Here is an 18,403-nt window from a genome sequence, read left to right as displayed (position 1 = left end):
CATGAACCGCGAGATCATGACCTGAGCCGAAGTTGGACATTCAACTGACTGAGCCATCCAGGCGCTCCCTTACCTGTTTTATTTATTCTCATTAACTTCTGTGAGCCGCTAATTATACGTGTATACAAATTTTTGATATATGTTTATGAAATTTGAATTAAAGAGGCAAAACGAACTATATTAAAGAAACAGGAGGGCCAAAATTTTTATAGGTGCTGTCCTGGCAGGGAGATAACATGTAAAAGAGAAACATGTTTATCTGGTGGAATGATGTAAGTAGCAGGAAAAATACAGGCCTGTACAGACATTATTTAAAGGAAGAGAGAGGAAATGTACTCAATTTCTTTACAGCTATCAGCTCTGTATTTATTTTTTTTTAATCTAGATACTGTTGAAAACATTATGAGTAGGTATTGATGAAAAGGTCAATGACCTTCTATAATCATGAAGTGTTATTTCAAAAGGAACTATTTTACTTTAAAAAATATCTTAGATGTTAATATTCCTTAAGAAACATTCTATTTATGTTTCCTCACCTTATGAGGAAATTCAGTTATTATTAGCTTTTCAAATATGCATAAAAATGATCTAGAAGCTTTATAATTAATATATAGTATAAATATATTGTTAAAATGCATTAAAGGGTTATGTAGATAACAAAACATAATGTATACAATAACGAAGATAGTGCAACCTTTTAAACAAAGAAGTTTCGATTTCTGGAAGAAGAGCTGTGTAGACTCCTGCAGAAAACATGGTCGGTGTAATCACATCACTGGGGCATACTCTTGAAGATCAAGTGCTTGAATATAGTCAGCCACGGCTTCCTCAATCAGACCTATTCTACCACGAACTTCTGCTCTGCGATTATATATGAGAGCATCATCAGGCTTCAAAGACAGGGCTGTAAAAGAAAAAAACATTTCAAGCTATGTTTTATGCTAACATTAGAAAATAGGCTCCTTTTTTAAAAATAAAAATTTTATAAGAACTTTAGTGTTATTTGAAAGCATTTTTCTTCAAATGTAAGTAATTATTTAGTAAGATTAAAAATATCAAATCTTTCTAAGGAAACTAACTTGGGGAACACTGTACAATGTCTTTCTTTGAAAGGCTGCCATTGTTTATGTATGGTTTCCCTAATAATTTTCTGTATCTCAGCTTACCCATGCTTTAAGCTGTTCCATAAAGGAATCAACATTGGTAGTATTAAAGATATAATATATAAAAACATTAATTCTTATGTAAGTTTACCTACACAAATAGACCTGATGACTTTCTCCTTTTGTTGTCAAAAACTAAACATATCAACAACCCCTGTGATCTTAGCCAAAAATTACAAAACAAAAATACCTCTACTTAGGTCTCCCTCGGCTAGTTCATATTGCTTTAAACAACAGTAGAAGTGTGCTCTGTTAAAATATACTGCAGCCCAAAAGGGACAGCTTTCAACCACATATGCAAAATCTTCTTTTGCTTCTTTGTATTTCTTCAAAATTGTATTTGCAATAGCTCGATTCATGGCAGCACATTCATTTTCTGGATCAAACTTCAAAGCCTTTGAGAAGTAGTCACTGGCCTACAAAATGTGAAGATGATGGTAATTTGAATATATTTCAATTGGAAGCTATATAGTAACTTGAAGCACTTTTGCTCTTAAGTTAAAATAAGGACATTGGCATACCAAGGGGACAGAGGAAGCATTTCATCCCAAATAGGGATGATAAAGAGGTGCATTGTCTGTAGATGATGTAAAAAAACAGTAATAAAAACAGCCAAAAGTCACTTTTGTTTTTGTTATCACCATGTGTTGGCAAATCTCGATAATGTCAGTGATAAAACACTACTCCTTGCTGAGGTGAAATGCTCTACTACCGACCCCTGAAATCCCACATCCCTGTACCACACTAGAAGAAGGCAAAATATAAATTAGAAAAGAAGGTCACAACAAGATAAAAATATGTTGGAAAATTAACATTTTTCATATAAAAGCAGAGTATCTAAGAGCTACAGAGGTAAATGAATTTTAAAAATAAGGTTCTAGCTCTCTCTCTCTTCGGTATCTCGCCTCTGCGTCAGTGCAGGAAGCAGAGGAAGATGGCGGCGTAGGAGGACGCTGGGCTCACCGCGCGTCCTGCTGATCACTTAGATTCCACCTACACCTGCCTAAATAACCCAGAAAACCGCCAGAGGATTAGCAGAACAGAGTCACCGGACCCAAGTGCAGACGAGAGGCCCACGGAAGAGGGTAGGAAGGGCGGCGAGGCGGTGCGCGCTCCACGGACTGGCGGGAGGGAGCCGGGGCGGAGGGGCGGCTCGCCGGCCAAGCAGAGCCCCCGAGTCCGGCTTGCAAAAGCGGAGGGGCCTGACGGACTGTGTTCCGACAGCAAGCGCGACTTAGCGTCTGGGAGGTCATAAGTTAACAGCTCTGCTCAGAAAGCGGGAAGGCTGGAGGACAAAGGGAGGGTGAGCTGCGGAGCCCCCGGACGACAGAGCTCAGTTTGGCGGGGAACAAAGGCGCTCTCCAGCGCCATCTCCCCCGCCCATCCCCCAGCCAAAATCCCAAAGGGAACCGGCTCCGGCCAGGGAAATTGCTCGCTCCGCGCGAACACCCAACTCTGTGCTTCTGCGGAGCCAAACCTCCGGCAGCGATCTGACTCCCTCCGGCTGCACAGGGCCCCTCCTGAAGTGGATCACCTAAGGAGAAGCGAGCTAAGCCTGCCCCCCCTGCCGCCGTGCACCTTGCCTTCCCACCCCAGCTAATACGCCAGATCCCCAGCATCACAAGCCTGGCAGTGTGCAAGTAGCCCAGACGGGCCACGCCACCCCACAGTGAATCCCGCCCCTAGGAGAGGGGAAGAGAAGGCACACACCAGTCTGACTGTGGCCCCAGCGGTGGGCTGGGGGCAGACATCAGGTCGGACTGCGGCCCCGCCCACCAACTCCAGTTATACACCACAGCACAGGGGAAGTGCCCTGCAGGCCCTCACCACACCAGGGACTATCCAAAATGACCAAGCGGAAGAATTCCCCCCAGAAGAATCTCCAGGAAATAACAACAGCTAATGAGCTGATCAAAAAGGATTTAAATAATATAACAGAAAGTGAATTTAGAATAATAGTCATAAAATTAATCGCTGGGCTGGAAAACAGCATACAGGACAGCAGAGAATCTCTTGCTACAGACATCAGGGGACTAATGAACAGGCACGAGGAGCTGAAAAACGCTTTAAAGGAAATGGAAAACAAAATGCAAACCACCACGGCTCGGATGGAAGAGGCAGAGGAGAGAATAGGTGAACTAGAAGATAAAGTTATGGAAAAAGAGGAAGCTGAGAAAAAGAGAGATAAAAAAATCCAGGAGTATGAGGGGAAAATTAGAGAACTAAGTGATACACTAAAAAGAAATAATTTACGCATAATTGGTATCCCAGAGGAGGAAGAGAGAGGGAAAGGTGCTGAAGGGGTACTTGAAGAAATAATAGCTGAGAACTTCCCTGAACTGGGGAAGGAAAAAGGCATTGAAATCCAAGAGGCACAGAGAACTCCCTTCAGACGTAACTTGAATCGATCTTCTGCACGACATATCATAGTGAAACTGGCAAAATACAAGGATAAAGAGAAAATTCTGAAAGCAGCAAGGGGTAAACGTGCCCTCACATATAAAGGGAGACCTATAAGACTCGTGACTGATCTCTCTTTTGAAACTTGGCAGGCCAGAAAGAATTGGCACGAGATTTTCAGGGTGCTAGACAGCAAAAATATGCAGCCAAGAATCCTTTATCCAGCAAGTCTGTCATTTAGAATAGAAGGAGAGATAAAGGTCTTCCCAAACAAACAAAAACTGAAGGAATTTGTCACCACTAAACCAGCCCTACAAGAGATCCTAAGGGGGACCCTGTGAGACAAAGTACCAGAGACATCACTACAAGCATAAAACATACAGACATCACAATGACTCTAAACCCGTATCTTTCTATAATAACACTGAATGTAAATGGATTAAATGCGCCAACCAAAAGACATAGGGTATCAGAATGGATAAAAAAACAAGACCCATCTATTTGCTGTCTACAAGAGACTCATTTTAGACCTGAGGACACCTTTAGATTGAGAGTGAGGGGATGGAGAACTATTTATCATGCTACTGGAAGCCAGAAGAAAGCTGGAGTAGCCATACTTATATCAGACAAACTAGACTTTAAATTAAAGGCTGTAACAAGAGATGAAGAAGGACATTATATAATAGTTACAGGGTCTATCCATCAGGAAGAGCTAACAATTATAAATGTCTATGCGCCGAATACCGGAGCCCCCAAATATATAAAACAATTACTCATAAACATAAGCAACCTTATTGATAAGAATGTGGTAATTGCTGGGGACTTTAACACCCCACTTACAGAAATGGATAGATCATCTAGACACACGGTCAATAAAGAAACAAGGGCCCTGAATGAGACACTGGATCAGATGGACTTGACAGATATATTTAGAACTCTGCATCCCAAAGCAACAGAATATACTTTCTTCTCGAGTGCACATGGAACATTCTCCAAGATAGATCATATACTGGGTCACAAATCAGCCCTTCATAAGTTTACAAGAATTGAAATTATACCATGCATACTTTCAGACCACAATGCTATGAAGCTTGAAGTCAACCACAGGAAAAAGTCTGGAAAACCTCCAAAAGCATGGAGGTTAAAGAACACCCTACTCACGAATGAGTGGGTCAACCAGGCAATTAGAGAAGAAATCAAAAAATATATGGAAACAAACGAAAATGAAAATACAACAATCCAAACGCTTTGGGACGCAGCGAAGGCAGTCCTGAGAGGAAAATACATCGCAATCCAGGCCTATCTCAAGAAACAAGAAAAATCCCAAATACAAAATCTAACAGCACACCTAAAGGAAATAGAAGCAGAACAGCAAAGGCAGCCTAAACCCAGCAGAAGAAGAGAAATAATAAAGATCAGAGCAGAAATAAACAATATAGAATCTAAAAAAACTGTAGAGCAGATCAACGAAACCAAGAGTTGGTTTTTTGAAAAAATAAACAAAATTGACAAACCTCTAGCCAGGCTTCTCAAAAAGAAAAGGGAGATGACCCAAATAGATAAAATCATGAATGAAAATGGAATTATTACAACCAATCCCTCAGAGATACAAACAATTATCAGGGAATACTATGAAAAATTATATGCCAACAAATTGGACAACCTGGAAGAAATGGACAAATTCCTGAACACCCACACTCTTCCAAAACTCAATCAGGAGGAAATAGAAAGCTTGAACAGACCCATAACCAGCGAAGAAATTGAATCGGTTATCAAAAATCTCCCAACAAATAAGAGTCCAGGACCAGATGGCTTCCCAGGGGAGTTCTACCAGACGTTTAAAGCAGAGATAATACCTATCCTTCTCAAGCTATTCCAAGAAATAGAAAGGGAAGGAAAACTTCCAGACTCATTCTATGAAGCCAGTATTACTTTGATTCCTAAACCAGACAGAGACCCAGTAAAAAAAGAGAACTACAGGCCAATATCCCTGATGAATATGGATGCCAAAATTCTCAATAAGATACTAGCAAATCGAATTCAACAGCATATAAAAAGAATTATTCACCATGATCAAGTGGGATTCATTCCTGGGATGCAGGGCTGGTTCAACATTCGCAAATCAATCAACGTGATACATCACATTAACAAAAAAAAAGAGAAGAACCATATGATCCTGTCAATCGATGCAGAAAAGGCCTTTGATAAAATCCAGCACCCTTTCTTAATAAAAACCCTTGAGAAAGTCGGGATAGAAGGAACATACTTAAAGATCATAAAAGCCATTTATGAAAAGCCCACAGCGAACATCATCCTCAACGGGGAAAAACTGAGAGCTTTTTCCCTGAGATCAGGAACACGACAGGGATGCCCACTCTCACCGTTGTTATTTAACATAGTGCTGGAAGTTCTAGCATCAGCAATCAGACAACAAAAGGAAATCAAAGGCATCAAAATTGGCAAAGATGAAGTCAAGCTTTCGCTTTTTGCAGATGACATGATATTATACATGGAAAATCCGATAGACTCCACCAAAAGTCTGCTAGAACTGATACATGAATTCAGCAAAGTTGCAGGATACAAAATCAATGTACAGAAATCAGTTGCATTCTTATACACTAACAATGAAGCAACAGAAAGACAAATAAAGAAACTGATCCCATTCACAATTGCACCAAAAAGCATAAAATACCTAGGAATAAATCTAACCAAAGATGTAAAGGATCTGTATGCTGAAAACTATAGAAAGCTTATGAAGGTAATTGAAGAAGATTTAAAGAAATGGAAAGACATTCCCTGCTCATGGATTGGAAAAATAAATATTGTCAAAATGTCAATACTACCCAAAGCTATCTACACATTCAATGCAATCCCAATCAAAATTGCACCAGCATTCTTCTCGAAACTAGAACAAGCAATCCTAAAATTCATATGGAACCACAAAAGGCCCCGAATAGCCAAAGGAATTTTGAAGAAGAAGACCAAAGCAGGAGGCATCACAATCCCAGACTTCAGCCTCTACTACAAAGCTGTCATCATCAAGACAGCATGGTATTGGCACAAAAACAGACACACAGACCAATGGAATAGAATAGAAACCCCAGAACTAGACCCACAAACATATGGCCAACTCATCTTTGACAAAGCAGGAAAGAACATCCAATGGAAAAAAGACAGCCTCTTTAACAAATGGTGCTGGGAGAACTGGACAGCAACATGCAGAAGGTTGAAACTAGACCACTTTCTCACACCATTTACAAAAATAAACTCAAAATGGATAAAGGACCTAAATGTGAGACAGGAAACCATCAGAACCTTAGAGGAGAAAGCAGGAAAAGACCTCTCTGACCTCAGCCGTAGCAATCTCTTACTCGACACATCCCCAAAGGCAAGGGAATTAAAAGCAAAAGTGAATTACTGGGACCTTATGAAGATAAAAAGCTTCTGCACAGCAAAGGAAACAACCAACAAAACTAAAAGGCAACCAACGGAATGGGAAAAGATATTTGCAAATGACATATCGGACAAAGGGCTAGTATCTAAAATCTATAAAGAGCTCACCAAACTCCACACCCGAAAAACAAATAACCCAGTGAAGAAATGGGCAGAAAACATGAATAGACACTTCTCTAAAGAAGACATCCAGATGGCCAACAGGCACATGAAAAGATGTTCAGCGTCGCTCCTTATCAGGGAAATACAAATCAAAACCACACTCAGGTATCACCTCACGCCAGTCAGAGTGGCCAAAATGAACAAATCAGGAGACTATAGATGCTGGAGAGGATGTGGAGAAACGGGAACCCTCTTGCACTGTTGGTGGGAATGCAAATTGGTGCAGCCGCTCTGGAAAACAGTGTGGAGGTTCCTCAGAAAATTAAAAATAGACCTACCCTATGACCCAGCAATAGCACTGCTAGGAATCTACCCAAGGGATACAGGAGTACTGATGCATAGGGGCACTTGTACCCCAATGTTCATAGCAGCACTCTCAACAATAGCCAAATTATGGAAAGAGCCTAAATGTCCATCAACTGATGAATGGATAAAGAAATTGTGGTTTATATACACAATGGAATACTACGTGGCAATGAGAAAAAATGAAATATGGCCTTTTGTAGCAACGTGGATGGAACTGGAGAGTGTGATGCTAAGTGAAATAAGCCATACAGAGAAAGACAGATACCATATGGTTTCACTCTTATGTGGATCCTGAGAAACTCAACAGGAACCCATGGGGGAGGGGAAGGGAGAAAAAAAAAAAAGACGTTAGAGTGGGAGAGAGCCAAAGCATAAGAGACTGTTAAAAACTGAGAACAAACTGAGGGTTGATGGGGGGTGGGAGGGAGGGGCGGGTGGGTGATGGGCAGTGAGGAGGGCACCTTTTGGGATGAGCACTGGGTGTTGTATGGAAACCAATTTGTCAATAAACTTCATAAAAAAAAAAAAATAAATAAAAATAAAAATAAGGTTCTAAACCATACCATTAAGGGATAAAACCTTAGTTACACTATGAAAGTTGAGAAGAAGGAAGAGAGAGGAAAAAAATCAACTTGTCAAGAAGACCAAAGACTCTAGATTATTCTCTACTCATCATCAAGCTGAAAGGAACACTTCAAAGTGTGATCTGTACACTGGTTTTGAGGTCTTAGTTTGAGAATCATTTGCTACAGGTCTGTAAAGAGCTTAAGTACAGAAACTAAGAGTAAACTGTCAGTAACTTCTAAAGCACTTTGACGCAGCTATGACATTCCAGCACATAAACATATTTCTAGTAACTTGTTTATATTGTCTTAGCAACATATTGATCAATAAATTGGAAACTTTTAAAATAGTCCTTCACCACAACTCACCTCAGATGCTCATTAGACACCCTACTACTCAAGATAGGAGTGTCTTCTCTAATTCCATGATGGATAAAAATTTGGACCCTACTTTAAAACTTACTTCGCTTAAAGGAAACGTCGTTTTTAACAATACAGACTGTTCTCCGATTTTTTACCACTCAGTTTTTCCCAACACACCACAATCTTGCTTCTCTCTGTCTCCCCCTATTTTGTGAGTTCTGCTCTTGCTGAGGCTGCAGATGTCCTCAAACCCAATGAACACTTTCTAGTTCTTTTCTTTCATGACATTTCTGTGGCATGGACACTTCTGATCTTTGCTTCCTTCGTAAAATTCCCTGTCCTTGAGACAGAATGTCCCCTTGGTTTTTCTCTTACCCCTCTAATGATTTTCTCTGTCTCCTTCACTGAACTATGTTTCTCTGTGTATTACAGGGATTCATGAGTGAAATGAAACACTGGTAGCATGGTATCCAGGAGCCCAGACCATGGAACCAGATTTCTGGATTCAAATCCTGGCTCTACCACTTGTTATCACCATGTCTTTGGATGAGTAACTAAAACTCCTTTTGCCCCCAATTTTCTCATCTGTAAAATGGAAGTAACAAATAGAACTCTACTTCCAGTGCTCAATTAGGGTTGTGAGGTTCATATGTAAAGTACTGAGAATGATATTCAAAACACTAATTATTTTCTATTCAATTATTACTGATAAACCATTTTTTCCCAGTGTCTACAAATGGAGAGACGACATAGCCCTAAGGCAATTCTCTGTGAACTTTGCTACCTCTGATGACTTTTAAGAGGCAATTAGATCAAGATTGTGTAACCCATCTTGTTCCTGGATGGAACTGTTCTATGTGGCAGATAAGTGCAGTTTAAGGATCTACTAAAATGGTGACAGAAATGACATCCTTCTCTGAAGAGCTTGAAGAGAATTCACTCCCGAACAGAAGACTGGACTCAACAATCATCAGAAATGAGGCAAGGAAATGACTCTAAGCAGGGCCAAGACTTTCTTCAAAAAGTAATTCAGGCTTCATTTTAGTTAACCAGTAAATAATCAATAAAGCTCACACTATTCTACATCACAAAAGCATGACTTCAATCAAGTAGGAGCAAATGCTTACTTAAGCTACAATAAAATAATTCAGTAACACACAATAATGTACCTGTGAACAATGTAACTTTCTATCATAGCTTCCAAAATATATTACTTAGAAAATAAAAGCCCATACATTTAATGAGGTTACTTGCAGTATAGGAGTAATAGTTATGAAGCAATTAAAGGTCAAAGACACCTACTGCAAAGATGGCCTTGATTTTTTAACAATTCATCTAATGCCATAATATCTGTAATTAAAAAGCAGATCTAGTTACTTTTTAAGTCACCCATACTTCATGATGTATGTACGTAGCTCATCCAAATGTGATTTAAAATGATTAAGTCACTAATTAATGATAAAAGAAGCCAAACATATAATACACACACACACACACACACACACACATATGTGTGTATATATATATACACATATATATGCGCATATATATGTATACATATATATGCGCATATATATTAAGTCTCTAGAGATTATTTGATCTGTTGAAGGACGCTTTTTCCTGCCCCTAAATCTTCCTTTCAGTATAGTTAGAAACAAAGTTTGAGGAGGTGGGGAGGAGGAAATAGAAGCCACTTTCTCCACAAAAAGGCTTCAAGCATACTAAAATAGCTGCATAATTACTGTCAAAGTCTGCTTAACTCTGGAGAGGGTGTGCTCTGTGAAGCCTAAGTATCCAGCATATCAGGAAAGAGGACAAAATACATTTTAAATGAAATATTCACCCAGCTAATGAGTCCCTAGTGCCAGGAAAACAGAGCCATACTTAAAAAAAAAATCAAGGATCAAATACACCTTAAATCTAACTAGTTTCATCCTAGTTATTAAAGGCAAGTTTAAAAGATTGGAATCTCCCTCCCGTGTGGATCTTAAACATTTATGGGAACAGAAAACTGACCTGGTCATTTTATTTATCTTTATCTCACTAACTAACTCCACAATGCAGGGAAACATTGCTAGGACCCAGACAAAGACGGTCTAAGATTGATGAAGTTTAAGGCAACTGACCTTGGCTTATCAACCTGGGAAACATTAGCCTCCCAGCTGTCCATTGAGGTCTGAGCTACAACAATCTCATTCACACCTCATAGAATTATACCTTCAATAATTCTCTGTCCCGGAATTTAGCTTCACTACTGAGGTCAATGAATCTCATCACAGGGCTTGGTGTCCAGGGTCATGATCTAACTTGGGAAAAAATAAGACCTAAATAAACCAAGGCAATGGCAGTAGAACAGAATGGAGGGCACATATCTGAGGGAAAAAAATCAAGAAGCAAAACTGACAGGATTAGATAACTGATGGATGAAAGAAGTTCGGAAGAGAAAGATACGGTTGATGCTGATGTCTCTACTCAGGTGACCTGATGGAAGATGACATCTTGAACTGAGAGAGGATCTATATGAAGAAGAGCTCGACAAGAGGTAGGGGATAGCGAGATCAATCCAGTTTGGGCTCTAATGTACTTGGAAAATATCCAGTTTTAGCAACTGGTGATATATATGAGTTAGGAGATCATGATCTGAGCTGAAATCAAAAATCGGATGCTTCCCTGACTGAGCCACCCTGCCACCCACTTCCACAACCCTTCTATTCAAGGCTCTGTCTCTGCTGCTGTGACAGTGTTCTTGCCAAAATCATCAGTGACTTCCTCCATCCTCCTCTTTCTTGACCTCTCCCAGCAGCATTTGCCACAGGACACTTTTCCCTTCTTAAAGCCCATTATTCTCAAGGTATTATCATAATCTCCTACTTTTCTTCTCATCATCCTAGCCGGGTGCTCCCTTCTCAGTCTACTTTCTGGTATCTCCTCTCTGCTTTGCTCTTAAACACTGGTGCTACCACAGGGCTCGCTCCTCAAAGCCCTCTCTCCAGCTATACTACCTGCCCAGGTGATCTCATCTCATATAGTCCCACATATATGCTTATACTGATATAATGCTTATGTGAGACTGTACTAGATGTTTGTCACTACTAATATTTTTCTTGTTTATTTTCTATTTCTTCCTCCAATAAAAAGTAAGCTACATCAGAAAAGAAGCCTTCCTTATCTTGTTCAGCTCTGTATCCTCAGGGTTATTATTAATGCCTCACACATGGCAGGTACATTATAAGTATACGGAGGTTGAAGAGATGAAGAGCTAGTGGAATCAGAAAATATTTGCTGAACTTTTCCAGCAAAATAAAGAGAAGAACGATAGCTCTTGGTATATAAAGATGCCCCACAGGTCATTTTATTCAGGGATACGGAGGCAGTCTTGGATGTCAGAGGAGAACACTGAGGCTATAGTTCTCAGAAAATACAAGCAATAAAAACAAGTTTTTAAAATGAGTACATCATCTTAGAAGGTAAGGGTTGTGAAAAGTTCTAAGAAACACAGAGCTTGTAGTGGAATGCTTCCTAGACCAGGTAGGCTTAGAAAGGACATTTTGCAGTCTTTTGCCATAGCATCAAGGTGAGCAGAACTTAGAAAGCTACCATGGCCCATCACCCTGCTTCCCACAAGAGGCTCTGCTGTTAGTCCAGGAACAAGATGTATCTCATTCAAATGTGAGTTAACAGAGAAGCAATTTGCCTGCCTTCATTGTAAAAGCCAAGGATGAAAAGTAATAGCTTAATTTTTGGAAAGATTATAAAAACTCCGTAGAAAAAAAAAAGTATTGTTACAATGTAGAGAAAAATTATAATGTAACATTTCAAAACAAACTAGAAAAAAATGCTAAGGGAGCAATTGTGTTTAAGAAAAAAATAAACAAATTCTGAAGGATATCAGAAAAGACATGGCTAGGAAGGCATGACATAGAAATCAGATGAAAAAAAAAAAATTTAAGGTCCACGGGGGATAACAGAGATCTCAGAAAACACAGGAAATATTTAGAAGAGAAATGTAAAAAAAGCAAAGAAATGCAACAGAAATTAAGAAATTAAAAAACATAAGAAAAAATAATTGGTATATAGAAGTCAGAGGGCATCTTATATATAATAATTGGCATTCATTCCAATGAAGAGAATAATGAAACAAAAAAAGTTTTACGCTGAATTCAACAAAACTCTTCTGAAATCTGCATCTTGAAAATGCACACTGTATACTTTGATTCCAAATCATCAACTCTGAGACGTATCTTGGTAAAACCTTTTACTTAAAAACAATAACAAACGAACAAAAAAACTTTGGTTGTCATGACAAAACAAAGTCACCAATAAAAGAACAAAAATCACGTTTGCATCAGGCTTTTTGACAACAACATATAACACCAGAAAATAGTGAAATACTTAAAACATTCAAGGAAAGAACAGTGAGTCAGGACCTTAAACCCAGACATGCTACCTTAAGTTGTAAAAGCTGCAGGCAAACAGCTATGAACATTAAAAAATTCAAGGAATATTGCTCTCATGAGCCCTTTCTCAGGACTCTGCTAGAGGACCAATTTCAGGCAACTAAGAAATTAGCAGTTGGGAGGGAAACTTTGGCAAAAAGCCTGGTAATGACAACTGAGTATGCTTAACTGGAGAACAGAGGCTAAAATGTGAAATAAGGGTAACAAAATAGTGTGCAAATATTAACCCCTCTGGCAGTGGAGGAATAACAAAACTCTCAACAAAATGGGAGAATAGAGAGACACAGTGGAAAACTGGCACAAGCTGATACCATAAGCTTGAACATATTTAAGAATAAAAATAGACACCTTTTTTAAAAAAAGAATACTATTAACTAAAATCAACTAATAATGAGAGGGAGGATTAAGGGAAGAAGAGATTAAATGGTAATCTTGTTGTTCATAGTAGAGAAACTGGAGAAATAAGAAACTAAGAGTATAGAAATATGTTTATAAAGGTAATCACTAAAGCAAAACTGAAAACCTTCCTAAATATCAGAAAACCTTTCAAAAAATTAAATAAAGCAGACTACAGAATAAAATATTTTAAATGCAGCACACAGAAAATATGACATAAAATAACAGAAGATCAAACATACTGACCATGCCAAAATGTAAAGGGACTTAACCCATCTATGAAAAGCCACATATTTTCAAATTGCCATCTAAAGCAAAATCTAACTCTATGCTGTATAAAAGAGATGCAAACCTAAAATAAAGGATTCTAAACATTGAAAATAAGAGGAAGGGCAAAGGAATATCAGGCAAAAAGCAAACCAAATGAAATCAGAGGTCACAATCTTCATATCAGATAAAAGCAAATTTATTCCAAAGAGCTAAAAGAAACAGAAGGGCATTTGTAATGCACTTACAATGCATATGCAATGTGTATGACTATCTGTACATAAAATAATAATGTAGCAGCAATATTTATAAAGCAGAAATTATAAGAGATGTAAAGAAAACTACAGAGGGCCACACTAATTTTAAGATACTTAAATAAACCTTTCTCGGTCCAACATGAACCAAATGAAAAACAAGTATGGATGTAGGCTAAATTAAAAACATAATTTATAAGGTATATTTTATATGGATATTTTTAACTATATATCCTTATAGCATAAATTGTTTTTAGAAAAGGCCCCTGGAGTATTTAAGTTGCCATATACTAGACCACATTAAAACTCAATAAACTCTAAAATTAGAAAATAAAAAAGTCCTTCTACCTAGACATTTTAACTGCCTTGTTAATTTATTATTCAGTCAAAGGGGAAATAAAATTTCAGGTGTAACATTTTAGGAAAACAAACAAACAAAAACATTGCAGACCGAAATACATAGGAAACTGCTAAAAGCAGTACTAGGGAAATGGCCTCACCTTGACTACTCACCACAATATAAAATAAAGGGTGACAATAGATGAATTGAACTTCTGACTCAAAGACAGACAAAGAACAAAGATAAACTGAAGATAAAGAACAAATGATAGAATATAAATAAAAAATTAAAGTTGAGTTTGAATTATGTAAATATCAGAATAATTTGAATTATGTAAATATCATCTAATAACCCAACATTTTCATTTCAGAGACTCTGAATTGCAGTCCAAAAAGATTAAGATGTCATAAAACCACAACTAACATCTTTATCTCCTTACTCCCGGTCAAGTGCTCATGTGACTGAAGTTTAGGAAAGGTAGCAATTAAGACAAGTTAGATAATCACGTCATGAAAAAAGAGTCTTGGAGGAAGTCTGAGATTTGGCTAAGTGGAGTCAAAGAGAGGATGCCAGGACAGAATCTGGCAACAATGGATAGCCAGGCAATGGCCCGTGCTTGGGGAAGTCCAGAACAATGTTTACTGGACAAGTATCAAATGGTTGATGATAATGACAAGAATAAACCCATAGAGATGTAAACATTTAATAAATAATTACAAACATTCTTATGAAAGAGAACTTAAAAAAAAAAGAGCTAATGAATGATTAGCCTGTTATGTAAGGATTGCATTTTGAAACTATATATAACAAAGAAAGCATTTAGTGTCTAAAAGGCAATGTTAAGGAAAACTCGTTACCTGGGAAAACTGCCTGTGGTGAAAATAGATATTTCCTGCATTGAAGTAAGCCAGTGAATACGTAGGATTTAGGGAAATTGCTGCTTGATAGTCTTTCATTGCATTCTGTTGTTGACCCATAAACTCGTGAATCACACCACGATTTGTTAAGAATTCTGCTGTAGTATTGATCTGCAATATAATAGTATGAGTATTTAGCATCTGGGAATAGTGTTTATCTCCAATTTCAAGTCTAAAAATGAATGTTATGAAATCTACTTGTGGGAAACTAGTAATTTTATAGTGCAGGTGAAACCCATTAGAGCAAATATTTTGAGAAACGACAGGGTATGAAGTTGATTCAAAGTCAACCCTTTGTTGATTTGGTTGCAATAAAACAAATAATCTTAGTGCTGTACTCAGTTCCTTTCCAAAAGATAGACACAGTGGTAGTGGGCGGGGGGGGGGGGGGGGGGCGATGGGGAGGTTGTCTGTTTAGCTCTGTTAAGCTGGAGAAGAAATTAAATAGTTAATATGTTTATTTGTCCTAGGTAGCAGCAATTATCTTTCAGTTCTTTCCTTTTTCTCATCTCAAAGATTACAAAATCTGCCCATTTCTAAAGAAACAGAATCCAAACTCCAGAAGAAAAGAGAAAGATTTTCTGTCACTGTATACAAAACCTAAGATTTTTATTTGCCATTTCACTACAGAAGGATTTTGGAATTTATATTGTTCTTTCTTTAGTTCCTTTGAACCCAGAACATTATTTTATTTTTTGCATTTATTTTTTTATTACAAACTAATATTTATGTCCCATGAAACTATAAATTGCATTTACTGACAAGAGTCAACATTTGTCATGAGTTTGTATTTTGGATTTTAAATGTTATTTACATTATAAAATTGACAAACCATGATAACTCTTTAGGATTCTTCTGGAAAAAGAAAACATACAAATATCATTTTCCCTATAAGTTACTTTAAAAAGTAACCAAGAAGTTACATAACCCTATTTATTAATGGTGCTAATTTATGCCAATGATAATATAATCTAAGTGCATTTTTTTTTTAATTTTTTTTTCAACGTTTATTTATTTTTGGGACAGAGAGAGACAGAGCATGAACGGGGGAGGGGCAGAGAGAGAGGGAGACACAGAATCGGAAACAGACTCCAGGCTCTGAGCCATCAGCCCAGAGCCTGACGTGGGGCTCGAACTCACAGACCGCGAGATCGTGACCTGGCTGAAGTCGGACGCTTAACCGACTGCGCCACCCAGGCGCCCCTCTAAGTGCATTTTTACCTTTATGGCAGCATTAATGTCTTGAATTGCAGCAAAATTATCACCCATCTGAAGAGAGACCACAGCTCTTCCTTCATAGGCTAAGTAGCATTTTGGATCAACTTCTATGGCAACGGTAAAGTGATTCCAAGCTTTCTGGAATTTTCCTTGGGCCTAAAATAAGGTTTCATTTACATGAAGTTAGAAATTGTCTATAACATGACAAGTTAGAAATTGTCTATAATGTGACAAATGTTTATGGTTCTAACTTAATCAGTTAAAGCCTTCAGTAAGGGCCAATTTATATTGTGCTAAATCCAAGATATTAAAAAAAAAAGAAGTAGACTGTACTGTGAGTGCACTCAATTGACTAAATTACCTCTAAGTATTTATACTAACATTTTAATTAATTAAAATAAATCTACTTGTCAGAGTCATCTCTTATGCCAATCTTGGAGAACACTAACGCTTCTGACAATTACCACCATGAGGTTTACTTGAGCTCCATACACACACAGGTAGGGATTGTATTTATTCCTTGGCATTGAATCTCCAGCTATACATAACATATACATAATGAAAATAACAAAATAAATGTGTTGAGAATAAACTAATAGCGTAAAACCTATTTTGACAGATTTTACCAGCATCTAGAATTTTAGAATCACTATACATATTTCATGGAAAAATGCATTCAAATCTACCAAGTATCTGTTCATACAAACCTTAGCACCAACTGGAAAATAAGAACAAAGGTTAGGAGAGGGGTGCTGTTAACTGAAAGAATGTCCAAGTATTTCCAAGGGAAGACCAGCTAGCAACTAAATACCTCATCACCGTAAGGCAGTGAGCTGATAAATTCATGGAGGTCCAGAGTCTGTCCTTTATTCTCATAGGTTAAAAATCCACCTTGCCAGAAGCTGCCCCACACACACCAAACTGAGCCCAGTGACTCTTACACAAAACTAATATTTTAACTATACACTGTTTAACCAGCAAATCTTCTGCCTCTGTACAAATTATGTGAAAATCAACACTGTCACGACAAATTCATTTGAGAAACAAGAATAAGATTATTCAGCTGCAGACAGCCTCACAACAGGATAGCTGTCATCTGTTTCTGACATCTGTTTTGGCTAACTTCTATCTCGCTAGTGCTAGGCACACAGTAGAGAAATCTTTGTTGAACAAATGGTTACTCTTTCCCCTGAGCAGAAATTGGATGAACCTCTGTAACTCTTCTAAGTCCTTCCTTTCCTGACTCAATCCTTCCTCATACTGATGTTTCTCAATCTTCTTTCAGGTTGATATATACAAAGTGAGATCTTCATAAAACAAAACTCTGATGTCACTTCTTTGGTTAATTATATTAGCATTTTTAACTGGCCTGAAAGGCCTTCACCTCCAGTCATTTTCCAATTCTCTAGCCTTGTCCTACAACACTCTGTTCTTCCCGTAACATTCCATCCACTTCGGCCCTCTGTTTTTTCACAGACTTTCTAATGGGTTGTTCACTGTGTCTTAGCCCCAATTCTTAACTCTGACTGATTACTAGTCTTTCACACTCCCTTTAATTGTTAATTTCTCAAAACGCCCTCCCCTACCCCTTCAACAAATCTAAGCTCACTTGTTAGAAGTTGTCCTAAAACACATCTTTTTCCTTTGTTGCACTTATCATAAGTATAATTAAATAATTATTCACATGATTGCTTGATACTCATCTCTCTAGTAGGCAGTAAACTCTAAAAGAAGAACCAAGTATATTTGGTTTACTGCATATCACTAGGCCTAGAGCAATTCTTATCCTATATTAGGTGCTCAGTAAAATGCCTTTTGAATGCGATGCATGACAATGTTAACACATTTCATTGGATTGCAATCAGCTCTAGCAGCTTTGGAAGTCATCCTGTCTCTTCAAACTGACTTTGCAAATTTCTACTGTGATCCAATAATGGCTAATTTTATGTTTAAGTCTCAGAGGGTCATCTTATTTCCCTTATTATAAGTTCTTGGGCACACTTCACTATAGCTGCCAATCCTAACAATCAACTCCAATATTATTAATATTATTAGATCAGCCAAACTCATTTATTTTCAAATTTAAAAAAATCAACTGTAATTGCAGATTATTAATAAGAATTTCTGCAAATTACAATATTTTG

The 18,403-nt window shown here is 37.8% G+C and overlaps 1 protein-coding gene across 1 annotated transcript in view; it reads right to left on the bottom strand.

Moving 5' to 3' along the window:
* Window positions 1-767: 767 nt before the first annotated feature.
* TTC6 (tetratricopeptide repeat domain 6) overlaps window positions 768-18,403 on the bottom strand; it is a 202,476-nt gene continuing 184,840 nt past the window's right edge. Inside the window, exons 28-31 of the mRNA XM_047074697.1 lie at window positions 16,263-16,415; window positions 14,982-15,152; window positions 1,354-1,579; window positions 768-904 (exon numbers count right to left, since the gene is read on the bottom strand). Of these exons, the coding sequence (XP_046930653.1) occupies window positions 768-904; window positions 1,354-1,579; window positions 14,982-15,152; window positions 16,263-16,415 (687 nt within the window). The remainder of the gene's footprint in view (window positions 905-1,353; window positions 1,580-14,981; window positions 15,153-16,262; window positions 16,416-18,403) is intronic.

This window comes from Lynx rufus, unplaced genomic scaffold (genome assembly GCF_022079265.1).
Source record: "Lynx rufus isolate CCGP_SWC_20201006 ecotype Redwood Valley unplaced genomic scaffold, mLynRuf1.p SCAF_13, whole genome shotgun sequence".
Classification (NCBI taxonomy): Eukaryota; Metazoa; Chordata; class Mammalia; order Carnivora; family Felidae; genus Lynx; species Lynx rufus.
The sequence above is the reverse complement of the archived record's forward strand: the minus strand, read 5'-3'. Positions and strand labels throughout refer to the sequence as shown.